This window comes from Erigeron canadensis, chromosome 5 (genome assembly GCF_010389155.1).
Source record: "Erigeron canadensis isolate Cc75 chromosome 5, C_canadensis_v1, whole genome shotgun sequence".
In the NCBI taxonomy this organism is placed as follows: Eukaryota; Viridiplantae; Streptophyta; class Magnoliopsida; order Asterales; family Asteraceae; genus Erigeron; species Erigeron canadensis.
The window spans coordinates 39488449-39512209 of NC_057765.1; the positions used below are offsets into that span (position 1 = coordinate 39488449).

The 23761-nt window shown below is 31.6% G+C and overlaps 3 protein-coding genes and 1 non-coding gene across 5 annotated transcripts; 2 read left to right on the forward strand and 2 right to left on the reverse strand.

Annotated features, from left to right (window-relative positions):
* Positions 1-3836: 3836 nt before the first annotated feature.
* On the reverse strand, positions 3837-4604 carry LOC122602384. The gene has a single exon (XM_043775074.1). The coding sequence runs from the start codon at positions 4441-4443 to the stop codon at positions 3958-3960; it is 486 nt and encodes a 161-aa protein (XP_043631009.1). The 5' UTR covers positions 4444-4604; the 3' UTR covers positions 3837-3957.
* Positions 4605-11083: 6479 nt separating this feature from the next.
* Positions 11084-16548, forward strand: LOC122599573 (mitochondrial adenine nucleotide transporter ADNT1-like). Its single transcript, XM_043772095.1, has 8 exons — positions 11084-11370; positions 13045-13093; positions 14242-14405; positions 14518-14555; positions 14713-14825; positions 14920-15033; positions 15654-15992; positions 16114-16548. The coding sequence occupies exons 1-8, from the start codon at positions 11216-11218 to the stop codon at positions 16195-16197; spliced, it is 1056 nt and encodes a 351-aa protein (XP_043628030.1). The 5' UTR covers positions 11084-11215; the 3' UTR covers positions 16198-16548.
* Positions 16549-17512: 964 nt separating this feature from the next.
* Positions 17513-17584, forward strand: TRNAM-CAU. The gene has a single exon. It is a non-coding gene; the product is annotated as a tRNA-Met (tRNA).
* Positions 17585-18173: 589 nt separating this feature from the next.
* On the reverse strand, positions 18174-22298 carry LOC122600090 (COP1-interactive protein 1-like). Of its 2 annotated transcripts, none has more exons than XM_043772747.1 (3): positions 22166-22298; positions 20529-20638; positions 18174-20391 (listed from the first exon to the last, which is right to left on the reverse strand). In XM_043772747.1, exons 2-3 carry the CDS (start codon positions 20620-20622, stop codon positions 18443-18445), a joined length of 2043 nt encoding a protein of 680 aa, XP_043628682.1. In that variant the 5' UTR covers positions 20623-20638; positions 22166-22298; the 3' UTR covers positions 18174-18442. The 2 variants fall into 2 exon arrangements, with proteins under 2 accessions (XP_043628682.1, XP_043628683.1); XM_043772748.1 differs by having other exon boundaries at positions 20529-20713.
* Positions 22299-23761: the final 1463 nt, after the last annotated feature.

The window sequence follows — 23761 nt, forward strand, 5'->3', positions numbered from 1 at the left end:
GTTGGTTCATATGATATCAGTCATCTCAACAAAAATCTTCACTACAACAAAAATGTCATTTTTTCACACTTTTAAAAAATGTGAAAAATATGTTAATTTGTTCACACTAAAAATTGTGAAAAAATGTCAAACATTTTTATATTTAAAGATGTGAGAGCTAATTTGTCACACTCAATTTCCTCGCACTTCCACTTGTGTGAGAAAATTGGGTGTCACAATTATTCTCACACTTTTACGTTTGAACAATTATATACTTTTACACATTTTAAAGTGTGAAAATTTTGTTTCTACATATATAAGCGTGAAAAGATTTTAATTCTTTTAATTTATTCACACTTTTAAATGTGAATTTTTTCCACACATTTATAAGTGTGAAAAAATGAATAATTTTTTTCACATTTTTCAAAAATGCGAAAAAATAAACGTTAACAAATGACATATTTGTTGTAGTGCCTCTATGATTCGATATTATTGAGACTACAATTGTCAATGATTACAATGCAACTATTGAACATTGTTTTATTAACTCGAGTGGCTTATACAACACCTGGATTATTTCTAACCACACTTCGACCAAAAAGATGAGAATACAAGAAGTACTACGATATGCAATATGCATGCACAGTGGAGGAGTTATGTGGTGGTCATGACAACTCCATAATTTTTATATAACTCTATATTTATGGTATTATTTCTAACTATTTAATCAGTTTTAAGGTAATTGGCAACCTCAAACTAGAGTAATTGAAATTTGTAGTCTAACATTATACTTATTAGTATCATGAAAACTGTTCGACGACCCCATGATAAAAATTCTGGCTCCGCCACTATGCATGCATCTTTTCCTACTCATATTTCAAAAGACCATTGATATTTGCTATTCAATGTTTTGATTATGTACGTTGTTATATCATTTTTGCCTCATTTTATTGTAATCTAATCCCCTAGAAAGGTGTTATGTATTTGTTCAACTTCGTTATTGGGGAGTAGAGATGTTGTGAATGAAATTTAATTTTTAAAAAAAAAAAGTTATTGAATATTGCTTGCCGTTCCTCCAAGCTTGATTGACCAGCAAAATCATGAATCACGCTTTGTTTATGGATGGAACCACGGAGCTAGTTCGTGCATCATGAGATAATTGAACCCACTCGACCAATTGTATTTTTAGGATAATTTACAGGAAAAAAAAATGGATTTTATTTTTAAAAATGGGCTATGTTGGTGGCACGTTGGAGTGTTGGACTTGGACAGTCTATGGGTTGGGCCCTCTACTAAGGGTTAAGGGATCTTAAGCTAAATTAAACCCGTCGGTTTTCACTTTTCAGATAAGAAAAAATGTAACATGACTATAATTTTGTTATATTATTTCAAGTTTTAACACTTTTGAACTTGTCAGAATCTGGATATAACAACTTTATAACCAGCTAAAATAAATGTATAATCAAACGATGATCAAAAACTTTTTTAATAAAACTTGATGTAAGTAGTTAATGCCATTTTGTTCCATGCCTTTTAAATGTGAGCTTCAAACACATTTTAGTGATTAACGTATCTAGTCATATTGAATTATTGGTTGTCCATATATACCAATAGTGGCAAGTTTTCCAAAAATAAATAAATAATAAGAGCACTTTTTATCCCTTTGTTGATGTTGGTAGAAAGTGCACCAGTTGTGTCATCATAGACATAAAACACTCCATATCATTTTATCGAACATACTACGTAACTTTTTCATATGCTATCTTTCTTAGTTCAAACATAATTATAATTATAAATATTAACAATTCCAAAAATCACAATTTCACATTTTTGATTACTGTTATATATAGTACTTATGTTGATCATCACAATATTATTTTACCTTCTCTATCATATCGGTAAAACGTCAATATTTATCATCATTGTCATCCTAATATTTTTTGTACAATTGTTACGCACCATGCGTAGAAATCTTGATTTGGAGCACGAATAAAAAAATTGAAAATTATGTCATATGCACAGGGAAATTTTTATCATGAGAGATAAGACAAACTCAAAGTTTGATCATGTTGGATTTTAATTTGTTTCATTTTTTTCTGGATAAATTAACAACATATTTTTTTTTATCATATATAACAATTTTTGGTTATAAATTCAAGTTGGATGTCACTTTAATATGATGTTTCAAACGCTAACTACTAACTCATTGTTAGAAAAACACATTCGAAACAATACAATTATTACATAACTTTTTCAAGAAAAGAAACATAATGTTGCTAGAACTTTATATAAAAATGGCTATATTTAATTCAAGTCGTGCATACAAAATCCATGTGATGACGAGAAGTTGATGGCCATTTGCATTATTATTAGTTTGCTATGATCAGGAAATACCGTATTTAATTAAATATTAATTAATTCTGCATTCCATCATGACAATACATGATCCTCAAACTATTTATATGGTACAGTAATAATAATAATATAATATAATATAATATAAGATGGAATTCTTATAAATAATTTGGACTATTTAATATAATTTGGTATTCAAGGTCACTTAAACTATTATACTAGAACTTTGATCTTAGAACTTCCAAAGTTTAAGTTATTAAAAACATCCAATTGTTTCACCAACTTTGATCTTAGAACTTCCAAAGTTTAAGTTATTAAATACATCCAATTGTTTCATCACCATTATACGGTGAGGTTTTCCTGATGTCACATACCGAATGAATGTTTGAAAAAAAAAACATCTATATACAGATTAAACAAGAAATATATATACGAATAAAGGAAATCAATATATATATATATATATTTTTTTAAGTATGTATAAAAAATCGATAGTGAACCAAATAAAATATAAACTCATGAGAATAGATTAATTCATACCACCAGCTAGTTACTCGTATTACTCTTTTCTAACATTGTAAACACCAACCATAATGCAAATCGATGATCGGTGAAGCTAACTTTCCGATCTTATTGACCAACTAACTATCCTTACTAAAAAACTACTCCGTATAAAAATGATTACCATACTGTCCATACAGGATCGATTTTACCATAATATTAGTTGCCCATTAATTTTTCTATTTTTATGATTATTTATTATTCATATGTAAGTTAAGTTACTTATATGATGACTATGTATATATCAATATTTAACTATTGGTGGTCAAAAATATCCGTCTTCACAACCATGCATCATTAATTTAGCAATGTATGAACACGTCACGTTAAGAAAATCAAAGATATTGTTCTATAATCAAAGCTAACAAAACTTGTAAAAACATGCATGCAACTATGCAAGGTTTCTTTAATTAATTAGTTTTTTTTTTTTTTTTTTAAAAATGTTAGTTTCGATTCAGACGTGCATGGGACAATTTTAACCAACAAAACGTTGGACCTCCAACCCCCTCCTCATAAAAAATATCTTGAGAGGAGAAACCCAAGACCTTGGAAAAAAAACTCACATCCGAGGCCTCGATTTAGAAGATACCTCTAGCCAACCCACCTAAATGGAGTTGGTTTCTTTAATTAATTAGTAATTAACCATAAACAATACTATTCAGTTTTATTAGTAATTAACCTAAGTGGAGTATATGTTTTTTTTTTTAATTTAATATTTAATAAATAACGTTCATGATTAAGCAAAAAATAAATAAATAAAACCCAGATATAAGGAATTGACTATTCGATCATGTTTTTTAGTTAAATTATTTTCTACTTGGAATTGAATCAGCACCATAATCACATATAATAATCTTGCATATACTAATAAAAAAGCCAAAAAAAAGACCGAATTAATACTAGTTAAAAACTATTTTAACCTAGAAAAGTCATACAGAACATATCAAAACTATAGTAGTATATTATCAACATATATAATACCAGTATCATAAAAATAACACTTGACCATTTTGTAATTAAGCAAGCTATGCTAGCTATATATGTGTTTAATAAAACTGTACGTCACACACATGATATACCAATAGAAGATGATGAGGTGGACATAAACCGGTCAGACCTTGACCTTTTGACCAAAGACTTCATCTCCGGCGAAAACCCATCAAACTCCGGCAAAGTTTCCGGTACTTCCGGGATGGTAGAAAGTGCACCGGTAGTATCATAGACATAAAACACTCCATGATGTGTTGATAAGCTTTTGTGTGCGGTTTTAGGCCTAAAAACTGACCGGAGAAACTTGTGGAGTGATCGAGAGATTTTGGAGTGTTTTTTGTTGTTGGTGCAGGTGGATGGTGGTGGTGGTGGCGGTGGTGGTTGACGGTGGTGAGAGAGGTGAGGCATTGACATGGTTCTTGAAGAAGAATTAATGATGGCTGAGTTGAGCTGATGTTGTAAGGATTTGAGCTCAAATGAGTCATAAAGAGAACTACCACAATCCCATACTTCACGTTGTTTGCTTATTATTGATGCTTCTTCTTTTTGCTTTTCCATAATTAAATTAAATTTGGTGTTGTCGACTTCAAGTAGATAGATAGATAGATAGCTAGGGGAGGTGTAAAATTAAGTTGGACAGGTCAACTAGCAGCTAGGTGTTCATATATGTATATGTAATTAATAGTGTATATGTACGTGGATGATAAAGGAGGGTTATGATCGAGGTTAAGAAAAGTTATAGTATAAGCTTTTTATGCATGGATTGATGGTATATATAGAGATATAGATGGATCAAGTAATTAATCGTACATATATAGAGTAGCTAGTGTATAATAAATAAATGGTGAGTGTTGAGCTAGATGGAAGAGGATGTGTGGACAAGTTAATCTGATTTTCTTAGTGAATGATTTTTTTAATTACTCGTGTTTTTGTGTCTAATCACTTATAATATCAAATTAGATACTTAAACCCAAAAAAAATATTGATTGTCATAAAAAGTATTTTGTATAGACTGATCAGTTTTGATTTATTTTTTTATAGTAGCTAGTATATAGTTGACTAAAAATGTCAAATCATCTTTTATACAGTAATAGTTTTAACTTTTGACTTTAAACAATTTTATAAGTAATTAATTTATCCATTCATATTATAGAACACGTACAAAAAGCGAGTACTAAAAAGAGGGAAGAAGTCACAAGTGTAGAATGGAGACCATAAAAATGCATGAGTAATGAACTTGGAAGGTATGTGGTGCATGTGTTTTCATATGTTGATGGCCAAATTAAATTAATTATAAAGTAGAGGACTATATAGTTAACTCTTCAACTATATATGTATGTATAGTTTTTGATTTTCAATTGTTACCAGTGTAGCTACCAGATTATTACAGTTATATATGTGAGTGTTGTATTGATTTACTTCTAAAACTTTAAATTGGTTAAGTTTAAGAGACCTTAATTTCATTAATTATTGTAACATAATAATTTACAAAAACTTAGCTATCATGTAAACTAGCTAGTATAAATCATTGATGGGTTGTAACATAAATTAACTAATTTAAAAGTAAAGATTCAATAATTGAATGTGGTGGCCGGATAATGTGCCTAGCTAGCTAGGTAAACAGTCCCTTTCAAATACATATAGCTTAATATAAAAACGTACACTTAGTAAAAAGTAGGGGTGATCAAAATACGGGTCAATCCGTCAAACCCGTTTAACCGGTTCGAAAAAAACCGAGCCCGACTCAACCCGTTAAGTATATGGTCCAGTCAACGGGCCTATATTTTATGAAATCTCGGGTTGCGGGCTAGGGCGGGCTAACCCGTGGAAAAACCCGAGAACCTGTCAACCCGATCAATATTAACATTACATTGTTATAGTACTCATGTAGACTCACGTAAATATGTATTATATTATATATATTATTTTTACTAGTATTTTTATATATTTATATATGTATTTCATTATTTGATTTGGTTTTCGATTCCATCCCACAAACGTTTTTTTTTATGTAAAATCATGTTAATAATGTAACTACGGAGTCTCACATAGTTTCTTAACGTTGTTGTTGATAGTTAAAACACAGCCAAAACGAGAAACATAATGGGATATTGTAATGTAGTTAAACCATTATTAAGAAAACTATAGAAACACTTAAAAACCATCAAATATATTGTTGTTTTCCAGGTTACGGGTTGGCCCGCAAAAACTCGAGCCCGCATGATAACCCGAACCGGACCGACTCAACGTGGGCCAGTCCTCGGTCCACATATTTTGTAATTTCCGGGTCGCGGTCCGGATTGGGTTGAGCCCATGATCACCCCTAGTAAAAAGTTTAATTGTATCAAACGTAATGTAAGACACGATAATGGATATAGTTAGAGAAACTAGTTAAGAGAGGATATTATATATGATTCAATTAATAAGCTATTTACATTCAGACATAAGTTTCATGTTAATTCAATTTGTAGTAATTCTTGAAATTCAACAACAAAAAAAATAAAAATAAAAACTACACCGTAAACAAACGAAGTAACGATCACTACATAATACATATGACACGTTCGTTAGGAAAATCCTTTTCAAATCTCTACAACAAATTAGTAAATGACTCAATTATACACACTTTATTCAATACACTTTTGAAAATTGCCTAAGTTTTTATTGGATTGTTCGCACTTATAAATGTGTACAAAATGTCTACATTATTAAGTGCGTGTATATTTAAAAGTTTCATATTTAAAAACGTGAAGAAAAATGTTTACATTAATAAGTGTCTACAAATTTTATAGCATATGCACTTATAAGTATAAAATTCATTTCTTCGCGAATGATTTCTATGTAGATGAGTAAAAATAAACTGTGAAAAAAAAATATCTATACATTAAACGATTGGAAATTCTTTGAGGAGCTAGAAAACAATACTTTATTAGAAAAATACTGGCTTTTTAGACCCCAAATTAATCAAAATATCTATTGGACTTATATAATACTCCGTATGTCGCAAGCATATATTGGCACGTAGCGGTGGATGATTCATAGGATAAATTTGGTTTTCCCACCTAACAACAAACCACTCCCCCAAAACATGCTACTCGTATTATATATTATTCATGGTTTATTTTTGACTTTGATAGCTAAAACATGTATGCAATAACTTTAGAAGACGGTATTAGTAAATCATACACATCAACAATATCAATGATATGATACTAAATCATGCTCGAGGGGAGATGTATGGCAGAGGAATGGTCATGATCCCACATTGATCAAGTATATATGTAATTGTTTGACCGCTTATAAGTCTAGATATTTCATACGTCAAGTCATAAGATAGGTGTAAAATTCACTCTAACAAGTAAAAAACTAGTTCAAACAGTAAAAAGACATCGGGCCTTGGTAAATTTGTAGTAGTTCAATTTACAAACCAAAAATGTGTTTATTATTTCTTTTTTTAATTACAAATTTGAAATTGATCTCATATGACAAAAACCAGATGTATTGCACAACGAATCGATCAGTCCCAATAAGACAAAAACATTACATGGGTTGCAAAGTCAAACAAAGGTACCTTGAAGAACAATTGTAGCAATGAAGACATGCACATAGAAAAAGCACCAAAATTTGTTCGTGAAAGTTCCCACATCATCTCCTTTGTTGCTTTGATTAAATTTAATTTCTGTGAGTATCACATCAGCATGTATTGTTCTGTTCACTGTACTCCTATGGTCCTATCTGTGCCATTAATTTGCATATATTATTTATGTATGTAAGATTATTATTATTATAATCTCTATTAAATAATATTAATGATCTTGTTTAGCAAACAAAATTTTCTGATCGACATCTTGGTTTAATTAATTATATATATATATGTGGACAATGTGATGGGCCTATCACCATGATTCCATGAACATTACCACTCCATGTTCAGTCAGCTTAACGGCTTCATCAGTCTTAAACTCCACTTTGTGTTCAGTGTACGTAATGGTCGTCGTCGACTCGTCGTGTGTGTTCTGGTGATGTACGTAGTGCACCACTCTGTGTGCTCTCTCTCTATATATATATAATTACAAGTAGCTAGGTCGTTATTAAGTGAGATGATTACCCAAAAATTAACAAATGTTATGCAAACTTTGCTCTTACATTACAACAAATGGGATATTAAATTCACAACCAAGACCATACACTAGCTACAAATTGAAGGCAACAAAAGCATCACTTTGATAAATTTTTGTGTGAGTATTGTATAGTGATTAAGTACGTACAGTATATGCTTCCTTTTTCCTTTCCAATAAATGAAAAGAACTCTGAGAGTCTCCATTATGTGTTACTGATAATCTGTAGGGGCAAATGGGCCAGAAGAATTCAATTAACTGGTTCAACCTGCCCATATGGTTTAATGATGTTGAATATATGTGAAGTTGCTACGTCCTGAAAGTACGACCCAAAAGGTTATGGGCTTTAATTTGTTGATAGAGATGGATCATTTGTTCATATTTGATGATTTGAAACGGGAGGGTCGGGCCAGTTTGGCCCATTAATTTATTTATTTTTATCAGTTTTAGTATAATTTTAAGTATTATTTTACTTATCACGAAACAGTATTTTTTTTTCCACATAACCTTTTTCTTTATGAAACATATTATATCCATCCTTCTTTTGATCTATCTTTACCTTTTTTTTATTTGGCTCATTTAATTTGCGCAATTTGATTTATAAAAAAACTTAATTTAAGTCATTTCGTTAGTATAAATGGGCTAAAGTTCTCACATTTTATTTGTCATCATATGAAAGAGCATGTATCGAATCAAAGGCATTTAGTGTAGAAGAACGAAACTCTTAAAAGCCAAGTAAAAATCGCAAGTTCTTTGTAATTGGCAGGTCACCTCGTCTACTGGTACAACAAAGGCTTTTGTCGTTGAAGAGGCTTTTTTTAAATAAAAATCCATGTCACGTTTGCTTTTTCCTATACCTAGAGGCATTCTCCTTCAAGCACGATTGCTCCAATGATAGCTTATGTCGTTGTTTCTATTCGTCTAAATGAAAAGATAGTACATATATTCAACCCGATCCTAAAAGAAACACCAAAAACGTCCATTAGGCATCAAAAACAAGATATATCTTATAACAATAGGCATATTATTGAACCAAACGAAAACTTTAGAATAAGAAAATAGTTAAAAAATCAACCAACGTCAATGGTGAACAAATTGGTAAAATTTAACAATAGATTTAGTTATTTCAAGTTTATTATGCTAATACACATTGCTATTACATACTATCCAAACTGTGCGTGTATTGATACAATGAACAAAGCCCGTATTTTTCCGAATGTAACACGACAGTAGAATTTGTTTCGATTATTATAAAATATATATGGCATGAATATTTACATCTTTTTGTTTTTGACCCTTCATACGCATGAGGGGACAAGATTCATCACTATGAGCCTTACATATGAAACCCAAGATCACTCTCAGTTCCAACTTGTAACGTGTAATCTAAACCACAAGATTGAAGCTAGCCTCATCTTCCAAAAACTATTTTCGATCAAATTTTGAAAGGGAAATGCTAGTCGCAGATGTCTGATAATCACGTATATTCAATGACTTTTATGTTAAAGAAATTGACTATTAGTTTAAAGTTTGGAATTTGACTTTTATGCGGAAGAAGTTAGTCATCTCTTGCAATTATTTCCTTTGCCACTTTTTAGGATAATAAAATGGATTATTAGAGCATCGAGTTTCAATACACACAAAATCATCAAAAACGTTTGCGTCAATATCACATCGGGACTTATTACTTAACAGTTTTGAGTTTTGACTCAATAAGGTGAATGATGTGGTAAACATAAAACTGAAAGAGAAAACAAATTTGTTGAAACACTTTTCAAATCGATTTGAGTTAAAACATAAAACAATAATGAAAGAGTTGATAGTTTTGTTCATATAAATTAAAAACGGTTATAATAAAAAACACAAATCTGGGAACAATCAATCAAATTGTGAGGAGAAAACACATAAATGATCTACATGTTGAATAATTTTGAATATATGTTTTTTCTGTGATAATACTCTTGTTGCTTGTGCTCTTTGATGCATATATAAGATTTGCCCGATGAAGTTAACGTTACCGAATATAAGGTACAAACGGGTATATTGAATGAATAAGGCCCACTCATGATTGACCCTTTATCTTAAAAAAAATACACTTTCAGTCCTTCAACTTTATTGACAATGCAAAAGGTCTTGCATACTTTTAAATAAAACCAAGGCTAAGATTAAAGAACACACAATCACCTCTCAACAAAACATCACCATGGGACATTAATATCCATCAACAAGTGGCATCCTCACCCCCTACACATTAGCATCAACATGAACGCAACATCGGCATCTAAATTCAACATCATCATGCCGATTGAAATAAACGTTGGACATGTGTTTGGAGCGTGCGTTTTGAGGGTTTTTTTAGGTTTTTGTTTTTAAACTCTTATATTTTTTCATTTCTCCCTTCGAGACCATTGTAGTTTTTCTTATTTCTTTTTAAATCATTAAAAGTTGTCAATTTGTTTCATCTAAATCATTTAGCGTTCAAATCTTATTAATCATGATAATGTTGTTTGTTATTTTAGCTCACATGGATTCTTTAATTGAGGTAGCATTATTTATGTAGCATTTTATCTAAAAAGTGATTACACCAGCAAACACATTTTAGGAAGTTATATTGTATAATAATAAGAAACATGTTTAGTAATTTATGATTAAAAATTATAACATACGAATCAATGTTCATACTTAAAAGCCGGATATTTTATCTTTGTAAGACGAAAGGCCCCGTACTTAGCCTAAATGTATATCATGCTTTATTAATCCACGGCCATTGAGAGGTTATCTTTTTTAAAGAAAAAACTGAAAAAGTAAGTCAAAATTTTATTATAGTAATTGTCGATGAGAACGAGTAGATTATTTTATGTTCTATCGTGAGACACGGGTTTATATGAGTAATTTTATTTTATAGTTATCTCACTATTCGTAATCCAAAAATGCCAAGGCCCGTATTTTTTCAGCTAAACTAAAATAAACGGATTAATACATTTTCCTCAACAACACGTGCAATCTTCCTATAAGTCATCTCTCTGATCACCATCATTTTTCCATTTAATATAACTTTATCCACACTATATATATACAATTTTAAATCAATCTCTTTCTCTCTCTCTCTCTCTCGTATATATAAATACAAATATATTCATTTTTCTTTCCTTAGATCACCGGAGGAGTAAACAAAAGTAACGACGGCGAATTAAGCTAGGGTTCCGGTGAATATGGCGTCGGAAGATGTAGTCGGTAAAACAAGCGCAACGATCGCTAATATCGCCGAAGAAGCTAAGATTGCTAGTGAAGGTGTTAAGGCTCCCAGCCGTCAAACTTTGCTCGGAATCTGTAAATCGCTTGTCGCCGGTGGTGTCGCCGGTGGAGTGTCAGTTCTCTTCTTTATTCTCTTTTCATTTATATATAAAATAAAATACAATTAATCTAATTATTATATATATATTTATATAGTGTGTGTGTGGGCGCGCGCGCTCGCGTGTGTGTGAGAGATTGAATTCAATAAATACAGTCACACATATATAACAGAATCAATTAAACAAAAACATATACATACACAAGATATATATATATATATATATCTTATAAATTTGTGAAATTAAATGCTTACTGGTTACATTGATTACTGGTAGTAGTGTTTTATAATTACCTGCCAAATAAGAATTACTATAAGTAAATTTGATTAGCTGAAAATAGTGATTATTACATTTGAAGAAATGAATTAAATTCATAGATGATTCTGAGTAGATGTTGAAAATAAACAAGATAAATTACTTATTAAATTATATTCTTTTTGTGTAGGCATAAATATGTGAAATTTTTGATTACTTGTCACATAAACTGATGCATGAAGGTTGAATTATCTTAAATTTTTGCGGGTCTAAATTTTTATTTTTGATTTAACTGAAAGTTAGTGATTATGAGAGTGTGAATGGTAGTATAGTATTTTATTATGAGAAATGAATTAAATTCAAAGATGATATGGTTTGATGTTGAAAAAAAGAAGAAGATAAATTATTAAATTATATCCTGTTTTAGGTGAAGAACAATCATTAGTTGACTTGTTATCAAGATTTGATAATAAGATATGAAATTTTGATAATATTATGGAGTTTTTTGCTTTCTTTTTTAAATCCAGTCTGAAGAAGTATAGGTTATGCAAATACTTTTTTTTAAGTAAATGAGTGGACTATCTGTGGGAAGAAAAGAAATCTGAGAATGTGGATATAATGGTTTTATGCTTTGCTCTTTTCAAAAGCATTATTCCATATAATGAGTAACTAGTAGAACTACTTCCCCTTTATGCTTTAGAATATTTTGAAGCAACTAAAAAGCTATTTAGAAAAAGACTGTTGGAGAGATGAAGTTGATATTATGGATCTAGCCATCTAGTACATTACATTTAGAAAAAGAACATGCTTTAGGTGGATGGTTAAAAAGTTAAACGCGATGCAGTCTGGTGTGAAAGGAAGGGAAACCAAGTAAAGCTGATTTGAATGAATTTGGTATGGACAAATTCATGCCTAATAAAATAGTGATGATAGAGATATTTAATGAACTCTAGAACAACATTATAAGAACTCTGCTAATTTATTATATAATTCAAGAATAAATGAAAGGAAAAAAAAAAAACAGATAATCCTACAATTTTGACATGTAGGTTGGTCTCTAGAGTCTGACTCAGAAAATAATACCCAGTAATCGATTCCTAATTCTAGACTCTTTAAACAGACGACTTATGTCTTGAGTAACAACATACTTGTTCCCCAGATATATAATAAACTTAAGAATAGTTGAAATAAATAAATAATCAAATATTACATGGAATCAACTGCTAACTAAACAGCAACGCAGAAGTCATTGCTGGTAGCCTTGGCCAAAACGTCCAGGCTTATCACAACATTCTTAAATTTTCCATGTGTGTTTTAATATCTAAGCCTTGACAATGATTTGCGAATTTAGTTAACTATCTTTAACTGATAAGTTTTGCGTGATAGGTTGATAGGTTTTTGCTTACAGTTAATTTCGTTACTTTCTGTTGCAGATCACGTACTGCCGTCGCTCCCCTGGAACGTCTAAAAATTTTGCTCCAGGTTGATCCTGTGTCTATTTTTCTTATGTTTAGCGAAGTGAACTTAGAAATAGTTAATTATCGTGAAATCCGCATGATAGGAAATATTATAAGTAGCGTAAGATACTAAGATGAAAGATGTTAGTCCCTTGTAAAAATTCTAGTCTCACTATGTAAGTTCTTTTTGACATTTTGTTCAGTTTAGTTATAGAAGCCATTACCTTACCAAATGCTATATTTTCTCAGATTGATTTTGACACTTTCCCAGTTTTCTTCAACTCCTATCTTGGATTTTTTTTGGTAAATAAGGCATTACACAAACAGGAATTAGAACTGAAAATAAGACCAAATACTCTGGGAAAACTGAATAGAAAAGTTCATTGCTTTGTAGGCATGTTCAGTAATGGAATGTTCTCTATCTAATAAACTTATACAGTTTTGATTGACCTAGTATGGCATGCCATGTGTCCTCTTTGAAGAATTTGGATTGTTTTGATTTTAACCCTTGTGGTTGACCAACAAGTGGAGTTAGTTTACCATATGGATTGTGTTTATTTGACTGAAACTGATGATGTCTTACTCAACCTATTCTTGCCCTTGTTAAAAAGATGTTTCATTGCTTATTTGGTCCGGGTTTTTTAATTTGCTCTCATATTTAACTTTTCTCTATGAATCCTTTATCTATACTATATTATAAAACATATTCAAATCTCTTAAACTTAAGTTAAGATTTGATCTCAACCATCCATTTCCTAAGTTTGATATAGACCACTACTTTTACTTTCTCAGTTCTCACTCTCACCTATTTGCCATTTAATCTTTTCATTCGTCTCCCATCTCCCTACTCCTCAACTCTCTCCTCCATCTTCCAGGAAACACCATTTGTGCAGACAAACGCACACACACATACACACCATAGCAAACTATTATCGACGCCGTAGCTATGCGCGGTTGACCTGTTAGTTGCTATTAATTAGAACACTAAACTTTTAACTCCATGCAGGTCTGGTTAGTCTAAAATGAACCACACCAAAGTTAATAAAAAGATGAATTCCCTGTTTTTAACAAACATGACAAGTAAAACGAGTTGAACTTTTGTCACATCATTCTAAAGCCATGGTGCAAGCAGAGATGAGAATACTAAACACAGTTAATTATGTTGCATTGCAGGTTCAAAATCCTCATGCAATCAAGTACAATGGAACAATCCAGGGACTAAAATATATATGGAGAACAGAGGGTTTGCGCGGAATGTTTAAAGGCAATGGCACGAATTGTGCTCGCATTGTCCCAAACTCTGCTGTCAAGTTCTTTAGCTATGAAGAGGCGTCAAAGTAAGCATACATGCCTTTTTTCAATACAAAAGAATCTTTCTTCAAGTCAAAACAGATTGCTTTTGATATCTATGCTTAACCAAGATTTTTTTCTGCGTTAACAATTTAACAGGGGAATCTTGTGGCTGTATCGGAAGCAACCTGGAAATGGTACGGCTATATTCATTCTTATTGTTATGAAACACATTACCAAATTAGCTCATCCATGAATAGAATTACTTGGTTAGACTTATTTTTTTAACTTAAAGTACATATATATTCTATAAAACACATGTCTGTGATGATAATGGTTTGTCTTCTCTTCCAGAGGATGCTGAACTCACCCCTCTCCTACGCCTTGGAGCTGGAGCTTGTGCTGGAATAATTGCCATGTCAGCTACCTATCCAATGGACTTGGTTCGAGGACGGATTACCGTCCAGGTATCGTTTATGATCTGCATGCTCATGTAGTATGCAAGTTTTAGTATCTACCGTTGGCGTAGGCTTTTAACCGATTGGTAATTTGTATTTGCAGACTGATAAATCTCCTAGCCAGTATAGAGGAATTGCACATGCTCTTAAAACAGTACTCCGTGAAGAAGGCCCACGTGCATTATATAAAGGATGGCTTCCATCAGTCATTGGTGTTGTAAGTTAAATTTCAGAATTTTCCTAATCATTACGACATTCATGTATATCTTTTTTTTTGTTTATTTGATAAATCAAGTTTTGGATAATTAAATTTTTTCCAGCTACATGACAACTGCTTATGTGAGGGTACCCTAAAGTTACCTAGTTACCGATTTACCGACTTAGAAACCTAACTTAAGATAGTATTACTCCCATTTAAAAATCAATCTCTACTTTCTTTTTTCCCTTAAAATCAGCTCATTTTGGTAGTTCTGTCTACTATCTTCTTATTCATTAGATTGCCCTACACTCGAAGTCTTAAACATCTTTTCGTTACAACTTCAAACAAAAAAAGCCACACCCTAGGACTATCAGCTAATTGTTTGACTTTTTTGAAATCTAATTGTTCGACTCGTAAGCATTGGATATCATATAATCACTTTCAAAACACATATAATGAGTAGTCGGGCTGTAATTCTACAGTAGTACAGTGTCTGAACATTAACATACATCGATGCATTGTTGGTTGTTGGAATAGACTCTATATCTAAGATATTGGAATAACTGAAGATATTGTTTAGTTCAAATCCTTTACTGTGTCAAGAGATAAGCTTACCTTACGCTCATGATTGTTTCTAGATTCCATACGTGGGGCTGAATTTTGCGGTATACGAATCTTTAAAAGACTGGTTGGTGAAATCAAGACCATTTGGACTAACTGAGGACGCAGAGTTGGGTGTGACAACCAAGCTTGCATGTGGCGCGGCAGCAGGAACTGTCGGACAGACAGTTGCTTATCCTCTTGATGTGATACGCCGAAGAATGCAAATGGTTGGGTGGAAAGATGCAGGTTCAGTAGTTACTGGGGAGGGCAAGTCAGCACTTGAATACACTGGAATGGTTGATGCATTCCGGAAAACTGTTCGTTATGAGGGTTTTGGCGCTCTGTACAAGGGTTTGGTTCCCAACTCGGTCAAGGTCAGTATATAATTAGTCGATATACAATGGTGGTCAGGTTTAATTTTCTACCTACTACAAGGAATGTTTTTTTGTACTGTGATCTGGAAACAGTTTCTTATACAAGATTTTTCTTCTTTAGGTGGTTCCATCGATAGCCATTGCTTTTGTGTCGTACGAGGTGGTTAAGGATGTACTCAAGGTAGATATGAGGATATCTGATTGAAACAAACAATTATATTTTTATTCACCATCTGTGTTAGTTTTGTGTGCAAAAGGGTAAGGAGGTAAAACTACGAAGTTTTTTTTTCTTTCATCTCTTTCATTTATCGCTTTGGGGAACAAAGCGATTTAGAACTAGCCGTTGTTGATATAGTGGAGACGTCCCTTATACGCACCCAGACTCCAGAGGACATTCTCTGTCAGTTATAGCCCAGTTTATTTATGATTATTGTTATTGTATGTATGAACAGTATGTAATAAGGATTTCTCATGGGTTGAAAAAACAGGGAACGACATAATTCGTTGATTAGTATTTAACATATAATAGAGAGCTAATGGAGTTTTATGTTGATTAGTGATTTGCTTTACATTTCTAAGTTTATATCATTTCAGGAACCAAAAATTGCCAAAATTTAATATGTTACTATCAGCCTATCAAGAGTATATTTTTTCAGTTTAAAACTTTATATCATTCCAGTATATTGTAAGATTCTTTCATGAGGCAGTCTTAGCCGGTTTGTTTCACTTTTTTGGCTTGACATAATAGACATCTGGATTATAATGATCTTTTTTTAGCAATTGGGAAGTGGGGACTAAGCTCAGCTGTGACGACTAAATCATGTAACAGCTTCTTAGAAATTAAAAGAAAAAAGTAGATCATAGTGCAATGTATACGGGCAAGCGCAGGAGGTTTACCTAGCATCTACTAAGAGTGAGTCTTTACTCAGATGTGCCATATCTACTATTCTTGTGATCATTAGTACCTTTCCCTACTTAGAGAGGTTTAAATTTGAAATATTCTGTAGAAACGTCATGATAATGCCTTTATATTTATCAGACAATTTCTATCTTATTCCAATCAAAACTATGAATTTCACGACTTATTTAAACACGTAAAACAATTGTAACCTCATTTGATATAAAGAAACTAGATTTATGTGTAGTGATATTTTAGAAATGGATATACATCATGAATTCTAAAACTTTTCATTTTCATATAAATAAGTATTTTAGAGCTAAATAAAAGTTGTTTGTGTCGATGTTATATTCAATTTTAAAGTTATATAAATGAAATCTAATCATTAGTTATAAATATTTATAAGATAGGAAGGTTTAAATTTTTGGTGAATTAATAAAATGTAGAGACTTTTTAGATAGAAAAAACTAACTTGTCGAGTTGCAATATACTTTCGAAATCATTTAGTATATCATATTAGTTTCTGAAAAGGACAAAGCAAATATTGATAAGGCTAAATAAAAGCAACGAAAAAGAAGTACGAACAGGTAAAATTTAATGAATGAGAGAGATATATCAACAAATCAGAGTGGCGCAGCGGAAGCGTGGTGGGCCCATAACCCACAGGTCCCAGGATCGAAACCTGGCTCTGATATATAAGAGTGGCTTCCGTTATTTTTCTTTTCATTCCACTTATAACATTTACACTAATTATGTTGTTATTTTAAAGGCAGTCTTTTGCTCATCTTCTTACGATTTTACATCTCTTTTTTATATATATTTTTTAAAAGATAGGAAGATATTAGATTCCTGTCTTCATTATCGTTTCCATTTATTGTAAGTCAATGTAATTTACATGTTGGTATAAACTTTGAACTCAAACTTTTTAATTGATACAACACATTTGGCAGCCTTTGGAGTGTGCCTTAAATCTAACCAAATATGAGTATTTTCTGAATCTTTTCTCTGACCACTCTCAAGAAATCTTATGCTTTTTCTTTAGTTATTTTTACATTCGATTTTGATTATTCATCCACTATTTAAAGATATTTCTAAAGTCTAGATTTTATACATGCCAATTAGTTTGCTCAGTGTCATTTACAAGTATCATGAAGGAGCCTGTAAGAATTAATGGTTTTTCAGCTGACAATAATCACACAATGTATTTCATGACATTGCTAATTATGCTCCTTATAAAACATATGCAAAAATAGCAACACATTATTAAGTGTAAACAGTCCAAATTAATGAAGAAATCAAATATTATTAAATGACAGTGAAGCTTTCACTGTTATACACACCTGTCTACTCCAATTTGTTATGCCAAAACATACAACTTAACCAACACTCCAAACAGTCCGAAAACTCAAAATCACAAAATAGGCAAAGCTATTCAATATATCTGTTTCATAAAAATGGTACCAGTTACTCTTTGACACGTGTTTAAGAACATCAATAGTTCGTAAACAGGCGTGTCATTTTGTAAAGATTGATGATATGTATCTATATCAGCTTAACTCACTGTCTGCCTTCTTGAACCCGGAGTTGTCTTCAAAAGTAGCTCTTGAAGATGATCATAACGATCACGGTGATAATCAGCCCATATGCACAGCTGCTTTATAGCCTCCCGTTTATCCTCTCCAAAACCTGATATCCATTCTTCTTTCATAAGGATTGTGTTCTCTAGCTCTCCAATCTTTTCATCCTTTTTCACAATTCCAATCTTCATGTTCTCCAATGATTTCATCAAACTGGCATTCTCCCCTGCAGAAACTTTTAACTTCGTCACCATTTCTTCAGTTTTTTGTTTTGTATCTTCGTTCATATGCTTGACCTGAATCTGTGCGGCTTGGATTTCATTTCTGATTTCATAAACACGTGTTGTCAAGTGTCCGTAATCCTCTTCAAACTTTACATTGAGCGAGTCAATGCCAGTCAAGGTCTCGTGGACTTTTTCTTGGACCTCTTGTTTGATGGCGGTGATCGTTTGGGACAATGTAGACATTTTGTCCATTAAAGTTTTGTTTTCTTGATGCAGTTTTTCTTCTTTGGTTGCGTGATCGTGTTCGGTCTCGTTTAACATCTGTTCAGTTACACGAAGCTTCTGGTTTGCTAGCCTGATTTTGACCTCCAGATTTCGGACTGTTTCAGTCAACGTGTTTATTTCATCTCCTCTCATTTCAAGATCACTTTTGAGGTCTTCTATGGTTTCTTCCAGCTGATCAACAATCTGTTCTTTCGACTGGTGACCACTTTGGATTTCATTTGACATTTCTTCAATTTTATTCTCAAGTTCTTTGATCAAGGACCTGTGTATTTCCTTTTCCCCCAGTAATCTTTCTTGATCACTGTTCATATTTGTGATCTCCTCTTTCAAACACTTGATCAGATTTTCGGATTCTAGTTTTTGGATGATTATGGATTCTAATTCTAGTTGCTTATCATTCACCTGAATGTGTAAAGATTCCAATTCCCTTTGCAGATTGTTGAGATTCTCTTGGAGAGCCAATATTTCATCTTCTTTCTGCTTTTCAATTTCTGTTTTTTGGAATCGTAAAGACTCGAGTTCTTCCCTGATACCACTCATTTTACTTTCAGCTTCGTTCTTGAAAGATTCATTCATTTCCGTCTGCATTGAAAGCTCATTTTCTTTCTCAGCTAACTGTTCTCTTAATTGGCTACATTCAACAGAGAGAGTTTTGTTCTCCAACTCAGCATTTTCCAATTTTTGAAACAGAATCGATATCTCCTCTTCTGTTGTTTGCAATTTGTCTTTCATTTCACTGAATTCACATTTCAAGCCTACTAATTCTGACTCGAGATCCTTCTTTTCTCCTTTCAATTCAACAATAATGGCTCTTAGTTCTTCGATAGTAGTCAGGGCTGTTTCTTTCTCCATTATCAAACCGGTGTTTTCTCTATTGATATCTTCTATTTTCCGATACAGTTCACTTTCAACCACTGTGAAGTTCTCAAGTTTCAAACTGAGATCTCTATTTTCAGCCAAAAGTTTGGAGTTTTCTTCATGCAATCCATCAGATTGGAGTTTCAACTCGTTAAACATTTCTTCTGTTTCTGTTACTTGTGACTTTAATACTATCTTTTCTTCTGTTTCAACTTTTAACTTTCTCTTTAACTCGTCAATCTCTATATTAGCTGCTTGAAGCTCTTCCTTGAGGCTGTCTGTCACCATATCAATCTGGTTTTCCAACTTCCCGTTTTTGCTTCCATTTTTATTAGAAGAATCATCTGAATCAGAACTTGACGAGGAAGAAGAATCTTTTTCTTTTTCTTTCTTTGAACGGACTTTCTCTTTCAGTTTGCCAGTTATATTATCATAACGCTCATAAATTGATTGGTAACGATTGTGGAATTCCTCAAGCAATCCAACAAGTTTGTTCTTATCTTGTTGATCATCCTCATTCACAAGCTCTATAATCTTCTTGTAATTGTCCTCCGTTTCTAAAAATAAGAATACATCGTTTTATCATTTTATGCATGATCGATCGTCAACTCACTTTCATGTACTTTGACAATACTATAATTTGTTATAAGAATGAAAATATACGACAATTCATATATATATATATAGTACATACCTATATTGCTCCCTTTAAGTTCCTCATCTTTGTCGATGTCAATGAGACCTCCAACCATGGACTTGATTCTATTTCTAAAACGACGCTTCCCCATTAAATGCCCCTTAAATCTTGATGAAAAAAATTGAGTAGAGCTTGTCAACAAGATAAGACAGTTTCTATCTTAGGCACAGTTTAACATGACCCTAAAAATCGCAATAAAAGAAAGTTATAGAAGGCTTAAACTCCTTAAAGCAACCTACATCAATTCAATGCATGCCCAGTTTTGATGGCCACCAAAAATATAAGAGAAAAAAAGGACAAAAGGGTGTCCTCTAAGGCGTATAGTTTCGTATGTTAGCAATTCAGCATAGTAATCATGGCATTAGTTATCACACTATAAGTGTATTATTTCATATGTGGAAATGCTTATGATTAGTGCAGGTTTATATCAAATTCAGCCCCTAAAGGATCTTCATTCCTGACAATTGAGGTTGATATTGATTACTTAATTACATAGTTACATGAATCCCACATAAAAAAGGTCGTGTTGTGTATAAAGTAATAGAGATTATCGATATGTACAAAAGAAAATATCCAGAAAAGCTGCACCAATTTTCAGCAAAAATGTGGTCAAGTCATTGAACATATATTGTGTCTAATTAAGTCACCCAGCTACATTTTCTATTTAAAAGTAATTCAATATATACTTTTGAGTAAGACAACCGTAGCTGGGTGACTTTACTAGTTTAACAACTTACCTTGTTTTTGTTGAAAATTGATGTGACATTTTTAAACAATTTATCTAAAACAATCATAAATCATAAATAGAAAAATAAAAAAGATGAAATTGATCAATGTGACTAAAAATATGCCTAAAAATCAGACATTAACACATGACATAATCAACGGCTAAGAATTTTTTTATATATATAAAAATTACTCTACACAAATTTCTCTCTTTGTACCTTAATTAGCCACTAATCATAACATGTGGCAGCAGCCAGCAACAGATTTGTAGGCTCATTTGTAAACGTACCAATCAAAGATATCTTAACTTAATAATTAAATAGTTAATTTCATAAGAAAATTAAGAGGCAAAAAGGATTATATTTGTCTTTGAAAATAGTAGTTGTTAGTATTGGTAAGCAACCAGGTTCTTTTGTGGCCTTTTTAACAGATGGCCTAATATATTAATTAATAAATTTTTAATTAAAATAATTGGACAGCTAATAACATCAACTATATGAACTGTTTATATTTATTTGGAAATACATAAATAATAAAGAGTCAATCATCAAATAAAAAAATAGAACCTTAAATATCAGACTGAAAGCTCTATTATCATTAATATAATATTTTTTTAAAAATAACACTAAAATTTATCTGGAAAAAAATTGAATTAGGATCACAAATATTGATGATCTGATCAAGGTTTTAAGAAAACTGTTTGAAATAATAATATATTATTATAAATGTAAATAAACAGAGAATCAAAACTTAGGTATTAAGAATATTAATCATTTACAGTTAAAAAAAGAGAATTTAGCTGAAAATTAATAACATGCAATAACACAGAAATGATGATATGAAACTAGCTAGTAACGAGCTTAAACTAATTAATAATGATCATGAAGTTGTTTATAAATTGATGATACCTCTTAATATAATAGTTGAATTTTTGAGCTGAATGCTTCGGCCAATAAACCTGCAAAAAATGGAATCAAGTGTTTTCTGGTGAGTGTGTGTGTATATGTGTGTGTAATAACGGAGACACGACAATGTTTTGACTTGATCAAAAAACATTTATTTCGCTTTCTTTTGCATATTCCAGGCTGGGTAATTTGGCAATGAGGTTAATTTACCCCTTCAAAGTTTTAAAAACACAAAGTATATACATTGAATTGGACAAATGACACAAAATTATTCAGCATTATCGATTTTAAGTTACAAAAGCACTTCTTTTATTTTTTTAAGGTTTAATCAAAATTTTGATTAAATTTTTCTTAAAAAACCAAAAATTTCTACTTCAACCACTCTCGGAACAGAAAATGAATATTACAATTGATTCCAATTGGTTCATACTTAAAATTATAAGTTCTGACTAGTGTTATCATGTAAAAGATTTTTTAATTAAAAAAATATAGCAAAAAGTTAAATACAATGTAACTCGCTGCCATATATATAATTTATAAAAGTATTTGCAAAATGATATTACAATTGTATTTTTTTTATATGTTAGCTTTTTAAAATATAATGATAACATATGACATTTTATGTTTTATGTTTTATGTTTTATTATAGTTATAATTATTAATTTATTATGACCAGCATTTATCTTTATTTTGGTCATTGGTTGTAATAATAATGTGTGAAGTATTTTTTATTGCAATGGTGATAATATTGATAACATAGTATATTTTTATTTTATTGAATTTCTTATTATGATACGATGATGCACTATATGTTTTATACAATAGTTTAATATAAACGTAAGGGGCAAGGCAAGGGTGTAGTCAGCAAAAATCTATCGGTAAGACAATCGGCAACCCTACACCCTACTTTTCAACAACTATCGGCTCTTGGCATCAGTTTCTATCATCGCCCAAATAGAGTCGATTGGAGTAACCGTTGGGTATGTGTGCATTGAGGTAAATAAACAAAAAAAATCATATATATATATATATACACACACATGCACACCCCGAAAGAATTGGGGGAGAATATGGATAAAGTATGGCGTGCCACTATAATCGCGTCTTCATCATAAATGGGAAAAGAGATGCTACCATCATTACCGTCTTCATCAACGCCGGAATAGGTGATAGGGTGATTTTTTCAGGTCACCGACAACCCTTTATTGTGGTCGTTCCCTTTTGCGGTTGATTTCACCAGAGATGGTGATGTTGAGTAAAAGAGTGAATATATAGAATTATAGATAGATAGAGAAGACTATAAGAGAAATGGAGAACAATTGATATGTAAATATAGAAAAAAAATAGATAGACATATATATATATATAGCTGTACATATAAATTTTATATATTATTAATATTATTATTTGAAAAAGCCGATCGACACCTTTATTTCCTTTACACTATTAATTTTGGCAACTATTGGGAGATTTTTGGAATTGCCACATGGCAAGTTGTAATTGGTAAAAATTAGTCAAAATTGACAAATCGACACTGCACCGTTGCCCTTAAATTATTTCTCATTTTATAGGATTCAATGATATACATAATGAAAAACT